This window comes from Puntigrus tetrazona, chromosome 11, assembly GCF_018831695.1.
Source record: "Puntigrus tetrazona isolate hp1 chromosome 11, ASM1883169v1, whole genome shotgun sequence".
NCBI classification, from domain to species: Eukaryota; Metazoa; Chordata; class Actinopteri; order Cypriniformes; family Cyprinidae; genus Puntigrus; species Puntigrus tetrazona.
In genome coordinates, this window is record NC_056709.1 from 8,054,851 (window position 1) to 8,075,418 (window position 20,568).

The 20,568-nt window shown below is 36.9% G+C and overlaps 2 protein-coding genes across 2 annotated transcripts; both read right to left on the minus strand.

Annotated features, from left to right (window-relative positions):
* Nucleotides 1–116: 116 nt before the first annotated feature.
* Nucleotides 117–5,209, minus strand: sh2d5 (SH2 domain containing 5). Its single transcript, XM_043252954.1, has 10 exons — nucleotides 5,088–5,209; nucleotides 4,739–4,821; nucleotides 4,551–4,631; nucleotides 4,023–4,097; nucleotides 3,800–3,946; nucleotides 3,342–3,542; nucleotides 2,764–2,944; nucleotides 2,024–2,129; nucleotides 1,014–1,170; nucleotides 117–903 (listed from the first exon to the last, which is right to left on the minus strand). Exons 2-10 carry the CDS (start codon nucleotides 4,787–4,789, stop codon nucleotides 712–714), a joined length of 1,191 nt encoding a protein of 396 aa, XP_043108889.1. The 5' UTR covers nucleotides 4,790–4,821; nucleotides 5,088–5,209; the 3' UTR covers nucleotides 117–711.
* Nucleotides 5,210–5,939: 730 nt separating this feature from the next.
* Nucleotides 5,940–12,611, minus strand: hp1bp3 (heterochromatin protein 1, binding protein 3). The gene is made up of 12 exons (XM_043252842.1): nucleotides 12,482–12,611; nucleotides 11,716–11,794; nucleotides 11,258–11,501; nucleotides 11,004–11,136; nucleotides 10,410–10,556; nucleotides 10,277–10,318; nucleotides 10,006–10,154; nucleotides 8,811–8,901; nucleotides 8,580–8,739; nucleotides 8,209–8,320; nucleotides 7,328–7,492; nucleotides 5,940–7,136 (listed from the first exon to the last, which is right to left on the minus strand). Exons 2-12 carry the CDS (start codon nucleotides 11,783–11,785, stop codon nucleotides 6,779–6,781), a joined length of 1,671 nt encoding a protein of 556 aa, XP_043108777.1. The 5' UTR covers nucleotides 11,786–11,794; nucleotides 12,482–12,611; the 3' UTR covers nucleotides 5,940–6,778.
* Nucleotides 12,612–20,568: the final 7,957 nt, after the last annotated feature.

Consider the following 20,568-nt stretch of genomic DNA (forward strand, 5'->3'; position numbering starts at 1 on the left):
AATATTCTATCCTTTCATATCTAAACACAACATACGATCTAATATCTGGCAAAACGGCAGTATTCAGCTGCTTTCTTTCAGAATAATACACATTAAAAACACACAAAGAGGCAACATGACTGTATAATCCGTTTATGCAACGAGCCAAGACACTTAATTTACATTGGTGCAAAGCTAATGATATAAAAAAAAACGTGTGCATTTATGGAGGTGAAAAGTGCAAGAGTTTCGAAACATTAAGGGAGCAAAGACAGGCAAAGAAAAAAAAAAAAATCTGTTCATTGGACGTATTCAGGTTATCGCTAAAAATTGAATGGGGAAAAAAAAAGTCTAAATCAATATACACACACATACAACAGAGTTTAAAAGACATAATAGATGTAACATAAAACGTATATATAGTCTGCACCTTTGCAAAAGCTGTATACATTTACATCTGACATTTACATGAAAAAATGTTAAGTGCTCTAGAAAATAAATTCAAACCAAAACACCAACAATGTGAGCGCTTTAGGTGGTTTGAGGTTAATGCCAACAGGCAAAACAGAAGTGTGCTTTTAAAACATAAAAAAGGGTGCTAGTGACTTAAGATCCTTGTTAGGAAGGCTTACTAATGTCAGCAGCTCTGTAAAGTTTAAAATACATTGTATAAAATGTTTTTAAAAAACAAGTGTAATTAAAAAAAAAAAAAAGGTGCATGAAAGACAGGATTCAAACCCAACTTTGGTTTTTCAATGTGCCTTTCTTGCTGTCCTGCAGTGGCCGTGTACTCTTATTCACGATCTCTTCCCAATCGTAGCAGTGGTTGACACGGGCACAGCTCAGAGAACATTCAAGCTCCGCATTGAACTCGGTGTAGTGCTCCACTAAAGCAGCAAGGCTTTCAAAGTCAGTGTGGCATTTCTGTAAAACAACATTAAACATTTACTACCTTCTATTTTGGATTGCAATTAGTTAAAGAGTGGAGGAAGTAATACAAAATACAGACAAAAAAAACATCCATCTTTGCTCACCTCAAGCCGGAACTTTCCCTTGGAATTTTTAATAGCAAGAGTTACCAGTCCTGAAGGAAAGCGGACTATAAGAGACCCACGGTTGGGCTTTTTGGGATGAGGACCTAGCAAGAAGGCACCCAAGACATCATCTACCAGCAATGAAGAACTACAGTCGCTGTAATTGAAAGCAGAGACCACACTGAACAATATACACATACTAAAATAAAAGCAATGAGAACTTATTCCTGTGATGTACTACTCTGCTCGCTAAAGAGAACAGTTTTAAATAACTTTATTTGCTGCAAGTTTATCTTCCAAGAACGAACTTGCAATTGAGCTCAACAGTCTGCTTTTTTCCCCAGAATATGACAAAATGACAGAATAAAATATTAAACAATGTGTTCCAAATATCCAAAGTTAACACAGAGACGTACCGCTTTAAAGCCAATAAAGCATTAAGACTTAGAAAGTAATCAAGGGGTCATCAAACTTGATCCTGGACAGCTGGTGTCCTGCAAAGTTTAGCTGTAACTCGCCTCAAAACACCGGCCTACAAAATTCAGGTATACTTTGCAAGACCTTGATTTGCTGCTTAATGTGTGTTTGAGTAGGGTTAGGACTGAAGGATTGGAGCTAAACTCTGCAGGACACTGGCCTTCCAGCACCAAACTTGCAGACCCATGGTGTAAACAGGGAACAAATCTAAATTTGCAGAAAGTGTACCCAACCCTCAGGACATCCAAGATGTTAATGATTTGTTTTTTTTGGCTTGTTAATGAGAAGAGTCTACAAGTACACAACTACAGAAGAGTCAAATGGTAAAAAATGATTTTGGTTATTTTTAAACAAGATGCTTCTGGTCTAATCGGATTCAGCGATCATGCTAAGCTATGCTAAAATTGCTAAATCGCCAGACCCATAGTTTGCCTGAATGTATTCAAAAATGGTAAAATTCAACTTTTTAACTTTGGTGGAGGGGGGTTGAAGAATGAGCCTATTTTGTGTTCCTTTAATGCAGCAGCACTGACCTAGACACGCCAGCCCAGCACCACACTGCTTGAGCCAGAGCTTCTTCGGTCTCGGCTAAACTGGGAGCGCGAGACTTGCATGCTTTTGCACTGACTTGTTCCTTTTCTGTATCACAAAAAGAAAAGATTCTTCAGATTCCCATAGGAGTCATGTTCCCAATAGTTCCACAAATGAAACATTCATGTTTGTTTTCTCTGGCAAAAGAAAACACTGCAGCAATCCTAGTGTGGACTGACAGCGAGTTCAGCTTTAGTTTAAAATAATCTTATTTCGATAGCACATTTAAAAATAAAAATGCTGCTTTATGATGCCATAGAAGAACTTTTATTGTCCAAATGTTCCATAAAGAACCTTTAACATTTAAAGAATCCGCTTCACAAAACGTTCTTTGTGACGAAATAATGTTTTTCTGATAATAAGAAGGTAAGAAAGAGATGGTTCTTTAAAGAACTTTTGCCTGAATGGTTCTTCTATGCTACTGCTGTGAAGAACCTTTCAAGCACCATTATTTTCAAGGGTGTATATTAAATGTTGGGGAAAAAACCCCCACAACACCACTAATAATTCATATTATGGAAATCCCCACCACTTTTTTTTTTTAATTGCCAACCACCAAATCCAAAAGATAAACAATAATAAATTACCCCACTGTGTTTTAAGCCAGCCACCTTAACTATGTGTGTGCATTACCTAATGAACTCTCTCACTCTCGAAAGTGTTCTATGAACACTCATCCCACCTTGTGGTGCGCTCAGTTTATCCTGCAGGTGCCGCTGTTTAAGGGGAGTAAATGTAAAAGACCGATATGCTCCAGAGCGCAGCTCTTTAGTTCGAATCGCCTTTTTACGAACAATAGTCGGAGACGAAGTGGGGCCCTCTTCAGGACTGCTGACTTGCTCTGTGCTCGGCTGTGAAAACACCTGTTCAGAGAAATGGAGATGAACAGTGTAGCACTCAAATTGCTGTAAAGGAAGGAAAGGAAGATTTGTCCATTTACAACAAGCTCTATTTACCAAATCTGTAGGTTGTGCTGTCAAATTGTGCTATCAAATGTATGTATATATATATATATATATATATATATATATATATATATATATATATATATATATATATATACAAATGTATTAAAACCCTCACGTTATTAAAAACAGAGCATAATATGAAATAATATGATAATATTACTTAAAAATAGTTACAATTAAAACATTTAAACTAGATTTTTTTTTTTTTAATGAAGATTCATTTGAAAGCTTATCAAGGTTATGATAATCTTCATAAAGCTGTAAATATATGCTAGATATGGTGACAACGAACCTTTGCCCCTGGTAGCAGGCCTTGCGTTGGGGCCCTGCGGAAAGACACCAAGGCACTAACACTGAGAGGGAAACCTTGATTAAGCAGCGATGGGGTTCGAGTTGGTTTCTTCCCTGAACTCTCATCCTCCGCTTCCTCTGGGTGCTTCTCCAGAAAATACAGTTGAAAACAGCGGCAAAGCAGCAGGTTCAGGAACTGGGCCTTTGAGCAAACCCAAGAAACATAATGCATGAAATGCTTAGCGTTCGAGCAGTTTTTCTTATTTAACCCGAGCAATAACAGTACTGGCAATTCTAAACATCACTACTGTGACTAGTAAACCAGAAAACCACATCCTTGATTCTTAAAGCGACATGTGCTATCACAATACAAATCACAATATATTGCTTTATAACCAAAGCGATTCGTAACACACCAACCACAAAAGCTTCACTGGGTTTCGTCATGTTAATGCTTACAGCTCGAGCATGTCTGGCTTTGAAGAGGTGGCAGTAGAGCTGGGCATCAGAATTTCCAGGATTATGGGAGACAAAGGCAAACTGGGCATCAGACGGACGGGCGGTAGACAGCGAGACACGACACATGGCATGAGCCATGAGGAGCGTCTGATGAGATGCATAAGAGAGTTCAACCATAAGACATACACAAAGGGAAATGTCAGAAAGCCTAAGATGATCTTACCGTTTCATCTTCATCATAAACTTTGACTCCCTTGACAGAGAACCTCAATGAGACCATTCGCTTACTCTTGCAGTTCTGCAGATACAGAAGTACAAAATTCATTTACATTACCAATCACAGTACGGTTACGTTCTAAATTAATTGTCAGTGAACGAATTCAAATAGACACTAAACTGAATGAAACTGGACAGTGACAAGTGTGCTTTCAGAGCCGCTTAACAGCAGGAACTGTATTCACTTTTGTGTTCGCTGTTTATTATGAAGCATTGCATCAAGCCATATACAAATAAACATACGACTTGGCCTTGAGTTATGATTATAGCAAACTGAAATGTCAACCATACTCAAATGAATGCACATAACGCATCTACAAAACTAATTGCAAGTACATTTAAGCATTTGCATTTAGATCAAAACGCTCTTAAAAACAAATGTTCAAGCGTCCAAACTTTTCCATGTTAAACAAATATGAAAAAACAAACACAGCCTTGAGACTCAAGGACATTGAAAAAAAAGTGCACAAATTACCTTGAAAGACTTCAGCTGGGTGTGCAGCTGCTGAATCTGATCATCCAAACAACTGTCATCCACAGGAAACGAGCCAATGTACTAGACAAACGGAGTTTTTACTCAGCAAAAGCAACAAAACTGAATTCACGATGCAACCATCAGAGTTTGTGGGATTAAAGTGCATTAAAGCATTAAGACAATTTCACCTCCGCGGATCTTGTAACAATCCCGTGCTCCCTGCCAGCTGTCTCACCCATGTCTCAATCTCAGCCTGGCCTCCTTTGCCTTACTGTTAAAAAAGAGACAACAAGAATGACACACATTCCTCAAAGATAACGTTAAAGTCTGCGCAGCGTTTAAATTCGAGCCAAAACGAAAGTGTGTTTGAAACACAGCCCAACATTTTCCACAAAAAACGAAAGAAAAGTTTTGATTTCTACTTGAGTTTTTTTTTTTTTAACATACTACTTTAGTTGTAACGCTTAAGCGGTACTACCAGGACCAAGACTGTTGCTGAAATAACAGACAAAAAACATTCTTACAACACAAACTTACAAACATTCGTCCACGCGACTGAACCTGGCAGGGTGGGTCGAGTCTCCTCCGAGGTTTTGCAATCCCGACTCACCTTATCCTCTAAATCCCGCCTATCTAGAGCCGGACTGGATTCATGGAAAACAAGGACTCTCTCCGCCTACACCGCTCAAGGATGATGCGGTTAATTCGTTTCAGGAAATCCGACTCTTTGAAACGAATCAAAACGATTCGCTTCAAAGAATTAGCTTTTCCCAAGTCACGCCGGGAACGATAAACACGATGTTGTTAACGTAGAATATGATTTGTTTGGGCTCCCAAACGCGTATTAAATCGTTTAATTATGAAATATTATTAGACGAATTTCAGTTCTTTACAAATGAACAGCCATTTATTCGCATCGACTGGGTTGGTTTTGTTTGCGATGGATTGATTCATTAAAATCGACCGGAAAGAACGATTCGATATCCAGTCGAACATTATTAGTTAACCCCTGTTGCAAAATAGATTTCAACAGAAGTTTTCTTCTGAGAAATATGTACTAGGATAACTATATTCTGTACAAATCTGTAAATGTCTAATGTCCTGTAAAGGTACCTGAGGCAGGCTTGCTTTAAGTCCCAATACAAGTCAAAGCAAGTCCCCAGACAAGCTGTTGTATATGTTAAGCATTTCAGTGCTTTGTTCACTAAATTAAAGCAGGCCTTAAATGCGTGTTAGAACAAGAGTAAGAATTTGCTACGGTGAATTTCACGTCAATAGACTCGAGACAAACCTTGTGTTTCAGTGCTCGAGTCATTTGGTAACACCTTTCAAAATCATTAGCCATTAGGTTTTAAACCAAACCACCAAAACAAAACATTGGCCAAATCATGAAGTACAAATATAGTCACTTTATTAAGGACTACAGAAAAGTATATCAGTTACATGCATGCAGGGTAAGGTGAGCAATGCTCATAAAATTACATCTAACCCCCCCCTGATAAACTAACACACAAGAATATGACCGGGTTAGTAGTGCGTCAAATGTTTTTAACATCTGCTTGGAAAGTCTTTCCAACTTATATTCTTCGTAGACTATACAGAACAAAAAGACAGTTGTGGATATGGATGCCAATGTTTCTTTAATGCATCTTAATAAATCCAAAGTTGCATTCATTTAGACTGTTCAGCTGAAAGTTAGGCATCAATAATCGTTCTTTACTTCCACTTACACGAAAGAACCAACATCAACAAAACGTCCTTGATTACAATAGTAGCTAAAGACCTAACTTCACAAAACATGACCCAAAAAATGGAACTAAAACTTACAAAGAGTTTTTCTTGAACACTGATGGGAAAGGGGCGACTGAATAACTGAAATGCTTGCCTCTACAGAAAGTCTGACTACAGGAACTTTAAATAATTGATTTTTTTCTTGATACACAACCGAGAACAGCTCCTTCTAGATGTTCTCACAACGGTGACCTGAATGAGCATCTTAACACAAACAGTAGCATTTCTACGCTATATCTTTACCTGTAATTTAAAAATACTGAACATAAAACGCCTGTATTTGAATGGCAGAATAACTTTGAAGAGGTCCTATATTCATCAGAGGCCCCAAGACAAAGAGAACATGGAAGTTTCTACAAAAATAAGAGGAGAAAATAGCCAGCACTGCAGTCTACAGATCTACACTTGATCTTTTCAGCCGTCGGCAAGCGCAGGATTCATTTCCGGGCTCGGAGTGATTTGCGGGCGGCAGGTTTAGCCTTCACAGCTGATTCAGTTGCCTCCTTCTTAGCTGCCTTGGGTGACGGCCGTTTGGACCCTCTGCTTGTCATCTTTTTGGCTACTGGTGTTTTAGGTTTACTGGTCGGGGCAGCTTTCTTGACTGGTGTGGCTTTAACAGGTTCTGGTGCCTTTCTAGATGCGGCTTTGCTCGCAGATGCTGGTTTCTTGGCTGGTGGAGGGCCTTTTTTGGCCGGTGCAACTGATCTCTTTGAAGCAGGAGGTTTTCTGTTTACTGTTTTAGCCCTTTTATTTGGACGAGCCTTAGATGCAGATGTCCGTTTTGCACGCTGGGTCCTGTGGACAAACAGAAAGCATGCTAAGACCAAAAGTCTCTTTGATGTAAGTGTAGATAAGTTTGTTTTTTAACCCCTTTTTAAAATTCAAGCCAGACAACACGCAAGGGTTATTATGCAGGGTTTCAAATGTCTAGAGCAGAGTATGATCATAAAGATAATGTATCACGGTGATACTGTTATGTGATGTACCTCTTTCTTCGTGGCGGCTCGTCTTCCTCCGATTCCTCCTCTTCAGATTCTTGCTCCGATTCTTCTTCGGATTCTTCTTCCGAATCACCACCTCTCTTGCGTTTAAGCTTCTGTTCCTCCTTCTGTTTAAGTTTTTCCATCATTTCTGGAAACAGAACCGCTGGGCTGCAGGGGGGGCAATGGAAAATTCTCACCTTTAAATCACACTTCTGTGACAACCCACCAACCCACCAAGCACCCTCTAAAAACAATCCAATTTATGTTGTGGCTAAATTGTTAACGGGATAGTTCACCCCCAAATCTAGAAGATTTTGGACCACATTGGCATCCACCATTTATGGACTTTAAAATATTTTCACTTATATTCCACAGAAGAAAAAAAGTAACTGAGAATTGAAATGACATGACAAGTGAGTAAATGATATAGTTTACCAAAACTAAACATTTTATCTTCTGATTAAAACTAATTAGCTGTGGAGTTAAAAATGAACCTGCATTAAGAATTCTGAGAAGATTTTAGTAGCAGTTAAAGAATAAATATACAAATATACATTGATAAAGAGTGTTTTTTTTTTTTTTTTTATAAAAAGAAGACAGATGAAATAGAATTAAAAAAGAGTTAGACCGTCAAATAAACATGCAGGAGATATGTTTTTAGCCGTTTCCTGAAATTGCTCAAATTGAGTTCCACTAGGAAGGAACATTTAATGAAAAGGTTTGTGCATCTTATTTGGATGGTACAACAATGCGTAGTTTCTCAACGCAAGCTTCTCGAGGGCACATAGGTCTGAAGTAATGAATTTAGGTAAAGTGGTGCAGAGTCAGAGGTTCTTAATTCTTCATTACCAGTAATAAGCTGGCTTACAGTGAGCTGAACTAACCTCGGGTAATACGGATAGCTTAGCTGGTATGACCCACTGAGTCCATGACCAGAAATCTGCTCCATCCATCCCATCATTTTACACTTCTGCAAGGTTCGCTTCAGGTTTGACACTAGCCATAAGAGAGAAAACATTCACAAAGATTCTTCATATCACATCAAGTTGCAACAAGTACAAGAAGACATAAACGGTGGCTGTAATATAAATAAGGACAAATCAAGACAACTACTTATGTAACAATGTTATTGTGAACGACTCATTTGAGAATAACAATTAGAAGCCAGCAACCCCAAAACAACAACAACTGAATTTAGTCCTCAGAGAGAAAACTGTCCCTAGGCTGTGATGAGTGAGGAGTTAGTGTACCGTACCGACAAAATAGTTGTTCTGCTCCTTCTGTCTCTCCACCAGGAATTTGCGCAGTATGGTGATGCTGCAGGTCTTGGGCTCATTCATGGCTGTGATGGCGGCCACTATGGCATCTTCCAGCAGTCCGCCACCCATAAGCACTTTATTCCCAGCTTTCTTCAACTGCCAGAGGCAAATGCAGATTCTCATCATGCCTGCTTTTAGGTGCCGAGCGATTCAGAAGGGTAACTAACCTGGAATGTTCCAGAAGCTCCCTTGCCAGTGATCTGCTCCAAGTAGCCCTTTTCCACGGATTTTTGCAGGCAGTTTTTCAATACATCAGGCCTTAGAGAGATTTACAAAACAAACCAAACCTTACAATCTTTCAGGCAAACTGTATACACACAATTTCAATTCGTAACTAACTTATCAAGACAAAATCTGGTACCATGTGCAACATTTTGCATGTACGAATAATATGTTTATTCAGCAAGTGAAAAAAAAAATGTATCAAAAATATTTGTAATACTTCACATTATTAGAGTCCAACAGTTTTTTATGAAATACTTGCAGCCTTGGTGAAGTCATCTTTCAAAAATATGAACAATTCAAACATATCCCAAACTTCTGGTATCTTATTCCCAGTCTTCTCGATGTTACTTAAGGGGATACTCCATCCCAAAATGAAAACTTTGTCATCAATTACTTACCCCCATGTTGTTCCAAAACTGTAATAGTTTTGTTTGTCTTCAGAACACAATTTAAGATTTTTTTATGAATACTGGGAGGCTTTTGACTGTCCCATTGACTGCCAAGTAAAGAACACTGTCAGGGTCCAGAAAAGTATCAAATACATAACCAGAATACTCCATCTGCAATCAGTAGTTCAATCTGAATGTTATGAAACAACAAGAATGCTTTTTGTATGCAAAGAAAAAGAAAATTACTTTTTTCCAATTACTTGTCTTCTCTGTGTCTCACTGTGTCAATGTAGTGCCATCTTGGAGAAAACGCACAGGACAAAAACTATGTACACTTTCTACCAGCTGCAAACAATTGTTCTACATGTATTTATGCTTTGAACAAAAAGTGCGCATCCTTGAGGCTACAGTGACACAGAGAGATAAAATATTCATTATTTTCATTTTCTTTGGATGCAAAAAGTATTCTTGTCACTTAACATATGATTCAATAAGATTGAACCACTGATGGCGGATGGACCATTCTGACAACGTTTTTTATACTTTTCTGGACAGTGACAGTGTTATTTACTTGACAGTCAATGGGACAGTAACAAGCCTCCCCGTTTTCATCCAAAATATCTTAAATGGTGTTTCGAAGACAAATGAAGCTTTCACTTGTTTGGAACGAAATTTTCATTTGGGGTGGAGTATCCCTTTAAGTAAATCCTTTCCAGTTTAAACTGATCAACTGACTGTTAATAATCACCTGTTATCCACGTTGAGTTGTGGGAAGTGTTGCTCCAGGTACTTCTTGATCAGGATGTACGAAGCCTCCTTGGGTTCACAGAGGCGGGTGATGATCAGAGGCAGAGACTCTCCCAGCGTCTCTTTCGGCCCGGTAGACCCAGCTGGCTTCTGCACAGCACGACATTGACAAAACGAGTTAAAAATGATCAAACCATCAAAAAAAGCACTCAACCTCACAGATCTCCACAATAACAGCAACGAAGACAACAGATCAGATGATGTTTGGATACCTTTCCAATGGCGAAACTTCCAGAGAAGCCTTTGCCTTTCAGCTGTGGGTGAAGAAGACGAGAAGACAACGTTTGCCTTTGACTTAGCCTGCATGTAAAATGAGAAATATTCATGTATTGAACTGCAAATCACCTGTTTGACGGTGCCTTTCTCAACCATTCGCTTCAGCGCCCTCTTGTACAGGTTTTTGGTCTTTTTGTCCATTTCCACAGATGGGTATTTCTTCATGACATATTTCACAATTGTTATTGTAGAGGCCCCACTCCGCTCTTTGCAACTCTGTATGTAGAGTAAACATGTAGATATGTGATGGCAATTTTTTTCTGATTTTGGGTACAGGTAAATGCATACACTTCAACTAAAAAGTGACGATTTTAAATAAAGATTGAAGAGTTTTCAAAAGCATAACGATGATGATATTAAAGTCATGTGAATGTAGTGTAGTTTGTTTTTAGCCTGTTTAACTTCTGGCTTCAAACTTAACTGATTTACGAAACATTTAAAAATCATAAACTTTTGTTGTTCACGGAGGTTATTTTCTTCAATAATCCAAAAGCCAACAGAATAATCCTTTTTCTGTTTTTTCCGAAGGAACCGGGCTGTTACTAACTTTCATCATCATACCTGCAGCACTTTATATCGTTGTACATATTTTACTGTATGCAAAAACCTACTTAGTCAAACTCTCTTTAAATAGTAATGGAACAGTTAAATTCTGAACCAGACCTCAATTGCTTCTATGATGATTTCTTCAACTTTGGGCTGGGAAAGAGAGGTCGAAGCCAGTTTGTTGGCGGAAATGGTCGCCCAAGCAGGAATCTTCTTTTTCACTTTTTTCCCTTTGTCATCTTCCTTGTCACTGCACCATTGCAAAACAAAATCATAACATGCATACTTAGTTATTTTTATTAAATAAACCAGTGGAAATCATCAAATGCTTAAAAATGTAACTTCTTTTTTAGTTCGAAAGCAAGACTTACATTTTGGCTACAACTTCCTTGACTTTTTTCTTCTTGCTTTTCCCTTGCTCTGTTGCTGCTTCTTCAGATTTCTCACCCTCATTAGGCGTTTCTCCTTCATCTTTGGACTGCTCCTCACCATCAGCGGTCGCCTCCTCATCACCTCCTTTCTTTTCCTCTGTGGTTTCAGCTTCAGCGGGTGCTGAATCTTTCTCTTTTTCCTTCTCCTTCTCACCTACAGGTGCAGACCCTTCGGCAGGAGCATCTGTGGAATCGAAAAAAGAACGACATGCATGGAAGTGTTCAAGCCAAGTGTACCCATTATTTTAGAAACTTTCCTGAAGCCATATGATTTTAGGAAAGAGTTTCAGATGCTAGTTGCCTGTATTCCAGTATTATGTCAGTGTATAATGATTGAATGACAGAATTTTTATATGCTGGAGATTTACTCCTTATGTGACCTATGTGTCAAAACTTACCTCCCTCAGGGGCATTTGCAGGAGGTGCATCCTCTTTGGGCGGGGCAGCAGCTGATCGGCGAATGGGCATGATCCTAACCTGCCAATAAATAAAGACTTCATAAATGTGTGTGTGTATATATATATATATATATATATATATATATATATATATATATATATATATATATATATATACATAATTAAATGTACTTTATTTTAATTATGTTGAATGCATCTAAGCAGAAAATGCAAAAAAACAAAACCACGTTGCATTGTTTATTGCGTTATAATCCATTGCATTGTGGAGCCTGCAGATATACTTAGAAAATTACAGCTTTTTAATGCAATGTTTTGAACACCCGAAATGAACGTTTATGACCCCAGGCCAGCAAAGAGAAGCTCGTGCATAGAAAAACACGTCGACAGACACGCGCTGGACGTAAAGGCACAGCAAATTATCTATAAAGGAGCAACAATCTCATTGTTTATCTGCTCCACGTATAGTCTTCATTGATATTTGCCGAGAATAGCGCGCATAAAGTCACACCTGCACACGTTTTAGCAGTGCACAGGAACTGAATTGCACGTAAAACTCAATATAATCGAAAATGGCCATTTTGTCCATTTTGCCCTGTACAGTAATGGCGCTGCGTAAGGCTGAAAATGGTAAATGCACGAGACTGCAGACTCTAAAGATTTAATTAAACATACGCGCCTGCAGAACGTATAAAAGACTCTTCAAACTGAGGATGCACAATTTCGGAATGAGGGTTTTAAGGCATACCTTGGTTTACTGGATTATCAGTTGAAAGAAACACTCCCTTCCTTTTTGGAATTCTCTGTTTACGTGCCCCTCCCCCCCTCATGCGTACGCATAGCGACGTACGAGTGCGCGCACGCGCGCGTGCCACGACCAGGTCGTCACCGAAATGCCTTTTTGCGCGTACCGTACTTTCTGTTTTAGCACAAAATTACAATAAAATGACGTATTTATATAATACTTAATTATTTTGTTTCATTTTGCGTAACGGGTGAAAAGGGTATTATTTATATAAATAGTTTTTATATACATTTATATATTAATAAAACAACAATAATGTTCAACAAATGTTCCAAATAATATATAAAAAAGAACATTTTCTTCATGTCTGGCTTGTTCATTCGCCATTTACGAATTAAATAATTTATATGTCAACGCAAGATGGCAGTATTGCCACTTCATGCATAGAATCAAACTCCCTATTATGATCCGTCAACCAGAGATGTGTCTTTGTCTCCACACACAGTAGCCTACTTCTTATACACTATAAAATATGAACTATAAAATAAACCTATTACAAATATTTTTTTAATTATTAATACTATTAAATATATTAATATTAATTATTCATTTTTATACTGTTTTTAATACAAGTTTTTTTCCTTTCTATTTTTTTAATCAATGTTGTTTTTAAAACCTTTTTGTTAGCCTACCATGTGCATATTATTCTGCATGAATATGGCAGTACAGTAGCTGACAAGTATTTATATAACTTTTTAAAATAAAAGCTTTAATTCATATTTAATCTATGCTTGAATTAGAAATTGTTTGAAAAGAAGTGCGCTAAAAGTGCTCTTAGGGCTTAACCAAAAACCTTTTTCAAGGTTAATTAAATGATATTTTGAATCAGTGTTTATTTTCACATTTTGTTTTTTCAGTTTAGTCAATCAAGTTCATTAAAATAACATGTCAGAATAACAGAGATAATTTTATATATATATATATATATATATATATATATATATATATATATATATATATATATATATATATATATATCATATTATGTTAACATTTCATTTATTGTTTTAAGAAAATTTTATTATTATGGATATTATTGTTATTCTTTTTTTTATTTTTTTGTTTAATATTTAGTTGTAATTATTCAATCTGCAGGACACTGCGACGTTTCATCTCCATTATTCTTATTTTAGAAATCCTATGGTATTATCATTTGATATTATCAGTGTTTTCAGTTTTAGATTTGTTTTTTTGTTTTTTTCTGCTGCACAAGAGGAGATAAAGAACAGAGAGTGCAGAACACAACCTGTAGGGTTTCATGCAGTATTGAAACAGCACCCACACACTTTTTGTGTTTTTAAACTTCAGCATGTGGCCACACAATCATCCACCCCTGCAAAAAAAAAAAAAAAAAAAAAAATACAAGACACAGGCTTTCCAGGTAAATGACTTTTCTATCAGCTTCCTGAACACACACGGTCTCTGAGATGTTAGTTTAATTATGCTATTGTTATTATATTATAATACTTTTGTTTAGTTTTTTTTTTTTTTTCTTTTGGGACATTTTACGTTTGATGCCCGGTTCCATAAAAGCAGTGAAATTATTATGTGGTTACCATGCCAACACAAACCTTCATCTTTTTAGAGAGATAGCCCACTGTTTCCTTGGAGACAAAAGTCCAAAGAAATTGGTGTACAAGTGGAGCTGTTTTAGATGTAATACTATATCAGAGCTAATGCTCTTTTGGCATCATTTATATCTCAGTCAATATGTTATTTCTGGACAAAGTTGCATCTGTTCCAGTTGCTTTGCAGGGAAACGATAAATAGAAACGGACTATTTAAACAGCATGCTTCTGTGGCAACGGTGTGTGCTTCATTAGGTTTGTAGCACTTTCCACTTGAAACCCTTAAAAATGAAGAATAAATGGTCAAAAGCAAAGTACTTTGCAGTCATATGGCATACAAACAGTTCTAGTGCTCTTTGGAAAAGGGATCCAAATTTAGTCCTTGGCTGTCAGTGAATCAGACTGACCCTTATGAAGGATTTCTCAATGTCAGCCCATCAGTTTGTGGATTGATTTTTAACTTAATAGCCATAATATGATAAAAAAAAAAAAAAAAAAAAAAAAAAAAAAGGTTTCATAATTTAGGTTTAACCTGTGCCTTGTATTACAAGCTTGTTTTACTTGGATTACTTGTGCTTAACCTTAAATATGCTTTATTTATTTATTTATTTATTTATTTATTGCATATTATATTGTATTATATTACATTATAATTATTTAACATGAGGTTTGCAATTCTATCTATCATAGATAGATAGATAGATAGATAGATAGATAGATAGATAGATAGATAGATAGATAGATAGATAGATAGATAGATAGATAGATAGATAGATAGATAGATGGCACTAAATGAAATAAAAAGTAACCAAATGTTGGTTTGTAGACTAACTGAAGTGAAATATTTGTAATTCGTTAATATGTCATAAAATACATTTTATGTTAACAACATAAACACAAATAATCTAACATTATTCTCACTCTTAAAACAATTTAGTACGCATGGGTGTTTAATTAAATAATCTGTATTACTAGAGCGGAGTTTAAGAATAACGCGCACACGTCATCGGTTCTTGCGTACAACGTCAACGCTCCAAATTTGAATTTGAGGAAGTGGAAGCAGGAGGCCTACGTTTTTCCCCCGATGTCAAAATTGTGTAAAAGAAGATAACATATGTATACATAATATAGTGTAGTTACGTGCGTATCAAACAAGAAACAAGCAAGCGTTATGTAAAGATATATGTATATATACACGTTATATATTTTAACGTTTTGACCAACACACATTCAAATCACTTCCGGTGGATTAAGGTTGCGTTTGAAAGAAAGGAAAGAACCGACGTGTATTGCAAACTTTCAGAAACAATATTGCATGAGACGTAATCATTCCCTGTCATGCTATAGCCTATGGGTAAAATGCTGAATTTTTTCCCGTTTTTAAGTGAACATGGGGTTGAAAAACTGTCCATGCCTAATTAAATGATTATTTGTCTAAATAATTTAGTTGAAAGACAGCCATAGTATTGCTTCCTAGAGAGGACCGCAAGTCTGGACTGAATGAGAGTCAAAAGGAATAATGAGAAGGTTTTGCATATTAGGGTAGTCCTTGTGTAATGAGGAGCATGGAGAAGCCAGCAGCCATTGAAATGCTTATTTGCCTGCCATTTTGAATCCAGAACACTAATTGCACTAATTACAACAATTTTGTAATTTCAGTGATCTTCGGTTCTTCCTGGTTCACCCTTATTTGAGAGATTCTTCCTCAGCTGGGAGATATGAGGAAACCTCCATTCAGAAGACTGGTCCTGTTCAACATGCAGCAGATTTTGTTTTTAGGTTTGTTTTTATTTTTAGTCCTATTATGATTATTGTTTCAGAACCTGCGACGCACAGATGGATAATGCTTCATTAAATATATTGATCATGCTGAAGCTGACAGATGTTTAAGACGAGATATGAACGGCTTTACAAAAAACATGGATAAATAATAATAAAAAAACCCCCAAAACAACAACAATTAATTACTGCAAGAAAAGTCCCCTAGCTGAGGCTATAAGGATGGTTTGTATATAGCAGTAGACGTTAGTTATGGCTAACTCCTACTTTTGACCACTAGATGTCGTCATTGAAGTGATTTGCTCTTTTTTTATGTTAATGTGCAGGGATTCAGACCAATTTTTGGCTCTTTACAGTCCACGGTTACAGTCTGCAGTGTTTATATGCTCAGACTTTTTCCGGGGGAGTTTTGTCCTTTTGTCCTCCATGCTGTTTAGCGCTGCGTGGGAAGATTAGTTTCTTGTTTTTTTTTTCTCTTCATTTCCTTGTGCAGTGAAATCACTGCCACTTCATTGACAATGAGCTATTGGTGGCTTGCCAGTGAACCAGAGGGCATTCAAGACTGATCATCCACTATGAAGAACTTTCTAGTGGTGCTGACCTCCAAATCCACCCTACGACGGTCTTTCAGATAAGAATAACCCTATTGTTTGACTTCATCGTTCATCGTTACAGTGGTGTTTACGTCAAAGATTGTGATTCAGAAGCTTTAGCGCTGTTAGACTTTTAAAACCACTCTGCCACAGACATTGCTTAAACACATCAATCACCTTCAGAAGCAAAATCTAGGGAAAAGTAGGTATTATTTCGAAGAACATCCCAATGATCTGAAGAACTTTTGTATGTTTCATGGAGTCGTGAATGCCAGCAAGGAACATTTATTTCTCAGAAGTGCTTGACTTTGATGTAGTAACTCCACAAACCTCCCTCTGACAGCTCTATTGTATAAACATACATTTTCCGAGCAACGTTTACCTCAATGACATTGCCCAAACTTAAGTTGATATCTCTGCAGCTGATGTGCTTCCATGCAGTATTTGCTTGCCTCGGTCCCATGCAAACAGAGATAATTGCGGACCAGCTGTGTGAGCAGGAGGCGGCCTGCGAGAGGACTCAGCTGTAGTGAGTATGCCACCATGCCAAAACTCGGTGCCAGTCAGTCAGCTCTGTTTCAATTAGGCCTCAAAATGAGTTAATCTGATACAGACCAGAGAGGACAGACTCGGCAAATACACACTTTCACTTTGCCTACAGATCATTTAAGCTAAAGTAAATAGTTCAGCGTTTTCTAATGTAATCTGAAGGTGACTTAACCAAGCACAGATCAAATGGAATTGTGGGCCGTACTACTTTTCTAGATTCTCACCTCTCGATTGGCTTTCGCTATGTATGGTGTAACCCGAGTTAAAAGTTCACCCAAAAATGAAAACATTTGTTCACCCTTATGCCATCCAAGATGTAGAAGAGTTAGTTTCCTCATTGAAATTTTGCGAAGTTTAGCATTGCATCACTTGATCGCTTGAAGCTGCATGTTTGTAAGAAACAAATCCAATGGGATTATTCTCCAATTCCCCCAGAGTTAAAAAGTTGAGTTTTACTGTTTTTCAGTATCCATTCAGCAAATCTCTGGGTCTGGTGATATCTTAGATTAGATTAGACTAGTATAGATCAGTAAATCTAGACCGTTTTAAAAAATGACCAAAGACTTTTGATATTTTTCCTATTTAAAAATTCCAGTTTACATTGAGGTGTTCCTTTTGAGGTGTTTTAATTTTAAACGCCAGCCTGTACTCCATAATAATGCGTTTTCAGCTTTTCTAAGACATTATTTGTACTGCAATGGTGTGGATTGCTTGTGTATTATTGTGATGTTTTTATCAGCTGTTTGTAGTCTCATTCTGACGGCACCCATTCGCCTCAGAGGATCCATTGACGAGCAAGTGATAGAATGTTAAAATTCTCCAACTCTGTTCTGATGAAGAAAATGATCTACATCTTGGATGACCTGATGGGAAATAAGTTTTAAGAACATTAAAATCTTTGGGTGTACTGCTCCTTTAGTAGTGCTTGCAATCACTTATACTTGCTGTAATTGGTGGCGCTTGCTATTATACATTGTGTTGGGGATTTGAACAAAACCATTAGTATTGAACTTCGACAGTAGTGTGGTTTATTCTCTTAGTGAATGCCCATTCAATCTGAGGACCTGACCTCCACGTTCAGGGTTTTAAACTAGGCTTGCCGTGAAGAACTTGCATGAACCCTTAATCTCTCCTGGCCAATGTGGAAAGCACTAGTCCATCTACACTAATGTTCTGAATGTTTTTGAGAGAAGTCTCTTCTGCTCACCAAGGTCACATTTATTTGATGGTACAATTACAGTTAAAAATTTTAAAACATGATTTATTCCTGTGATGGCAATCAATAGTGTCACATGGTTCTTCGGAAATGATTCTAATATGCTGATTTGATTTTAAGAACAGCATTTATTTAAAATGGTCACTTTTCAGTTTAATGCATCTTTGCTAAATAAAGCAAAAATTCTGACCCCACATTTCTGAGTAGAAGAATTTCAAGGAAAAAGCATCAAAGTATCCTCAATGAGTTTGCAATGCAAGCAGATTTTTCAGAGTTTCATTTTTCCTTAATTCTTCTCATGCAGGTGAATATGATATTCATGCTGTAGGAAAAATAGCAGCCATCTATTAGTGCCACAGTCTTAGTGTCTGGTGAAACAGCTTGAGATGGAGTCAAAATTAGTATTGATTTAACTGATTGATGATTTGAGCAGCTCTGCTTGGGTGTGAAATGACAATTTCTCCATCTGGAAGAGAGGTCTGGTGACTTTGAAAGAATGCGGTGCCTTTCTTTATTCACTGAGCTTGCATGTTCTCTTTCTTTCGCAGCAGGCTTTTTGTTTTGCGCAGCATCACACCTCTTTTTTGCAGTATGGCTGTGGGTAAAATGTTTAATATTTTACTTTCTCTGCTTCAAAGGCTTTCTTAACATCGCACAATATTATGAGTGCTTCTGATGCGCTGGTTCAGAGGTGACTGATGCAACCTCGACAATGACTCTGTCTTTACCGGCCCAGGAGGGTGTGCCATTCAGGTCAAATTGAACAATGCTTTTTTGATTAAATCGAACGTGTCTTTTGATTAAATTTGTTTAATCAAAGGCTGTGAAGACCCTGGCCTTTAAATTCTTTTAAAAACTGTAGATTATTTAATGTAATGTTTTATTTTGTATTGGATATTTATAAATAAATATATCTTGACATTGGAATACAAAACCAGTCATAAGTCACACTGATAGCAATAGTAATTGTAGCAATAGTTATGAAGACACTGTATGGGACAAATGTATACACTTTTTTTAATGCCTATATATATATATATATATATATATATATATATATATATATATATATATATATATATATATATATATATATATATATATATATATATATATATATATATATATATATATAGCACCTCCTCTGTAATCAATCGCTTCCTGAATACCATGAATGACTTTCTTACATCTCTCTTTTGGACCACTCTTTTGTAAAGTGCTCCAGGTCATTCAGATTTGACATTTTGCCTTTTCCCAACTGCTGTTTGAGAGATCTCCACAGGTGTTCTACGATCTGGACTCATTTCTGCCCATTTTGGAACTTCAGTGCTTTGCTCGTAACCATTTTGGAGTGATTTTTGAATTGTGTTTCGGTTCATTGTCCTGCTACAAGACTCTGGACCTCTGGAGACACAGCTTTCTGACACTGGGTCTTCAACCATAGTGTCACTTTTCATTCAGATTGTGATGGATAGTGTGAGCTGACAATGTTTTACCCTTGAATTTGTTTGGAAGTTAATTGGGGAAGTAAATATGGGCTGTAAACCACTTGATGATATTGCACACAGTGGACAGGGGAACATTGTGATCTCTAAAGATGGATTTGTAGCCTTGAGATTGTCCATGTTTTTCCTCTCAAGTCAACTTTTCTCTATTTTAACTGATTGTGAATGTTATTGCTATACTACCCATATCTGTTACTTGTCACAGGTGTGTCTAAATACAAATTACAGGAGCATCACATGCTTAAAGCATTTATTTGCCAATCATTTTCCATTTTAAATTCTGTGTAAAATTTTAGCTGTTGCAGTGCAAACAAAAACAATAAGCATGTGAATACCAAAGCATTTGCAATTGGATTTGCCAATATTTTTGTCTCTGTGTGTGTGTGTGTGTGTGTATATATATATATATATATATATATATATATATATATACATATATATATATATAGTTATTATATATATATATATATACACACACATATATATATATTATATATATATTATATATATATATATATATATATATATATATATTAAACAATAATGTTACAATTTAGTATAATTATTTGGCTTCGATATATAGAGATGCTTATTTTTATGGCACTTTAAAAATCCAAACGTTGGGATCCTATCCACGAATATAAATGAAATGCCATTTTTTCCATCATGAGATGCCATCAGTAATCGATGCATTTTTCCTAGGCTGGATTCTACAAGACTCTGTAGTAGATCTAGGACACAAGCGCGTCCACGCTGCTCCCCCACGCGCTCCCTGCTCTGCGCGTGCTCGGTCGAGCCCTTCCGCCGGGCGCACGCACGC

What these genes read in the sequence shown, in the direction of transcription:
- hp1bp3 (XM_043252842.1), bottom strand. Translation starts at nt 11,785, where the DNA reads ATGCCCATTCGCCGATCAGCTGCTGCCCCGCCCAAAGAGGATGCACCT. An exon ending in CAACTCAACGTGGATAACAG is followed by an intron (nt 8,902 to 10,005) that starts GTGATTATTAAC and finishes AATCTCTCTAAG; the next exon opens with GCCTGATGTATTGAAAAACT. An exon ending in GCAGAACAACTATTTTGTCG is followed by an intron (nt 8,321 to 8,579) that starts GTACGGTACACT and finishes TCTTATGGCTAG; the next exon opens with TGTCAAACCTGAAGCGAACC.
- sh2d5 (XM_043252954.1), bottom strand. Translation starts at nt 4,789, where the DNA reads ATGGGTGAGACAGCTGGCAGGGAGCACGGGATTGTTACAAGATCCGCG. An exon ending in CCCAGCTGAAGTCTTTCAAG is followed by an intron (nt 4,098 to 4,550) that starts GTAATTTGTGCA and finishes CTGTATCTGCAG; the next exon opens with AACTGCAAGAGTAAGCGAAT. An exon ending in GCCTGCTACCAGGGGCAAAG is followed by an intron (nt 2,945 to 3,341) that starts GTTCGTTGTCAC and finishes TTCTCTGAACAG; the next exon opens with GTGTTTTCACAGCCGAGCAC.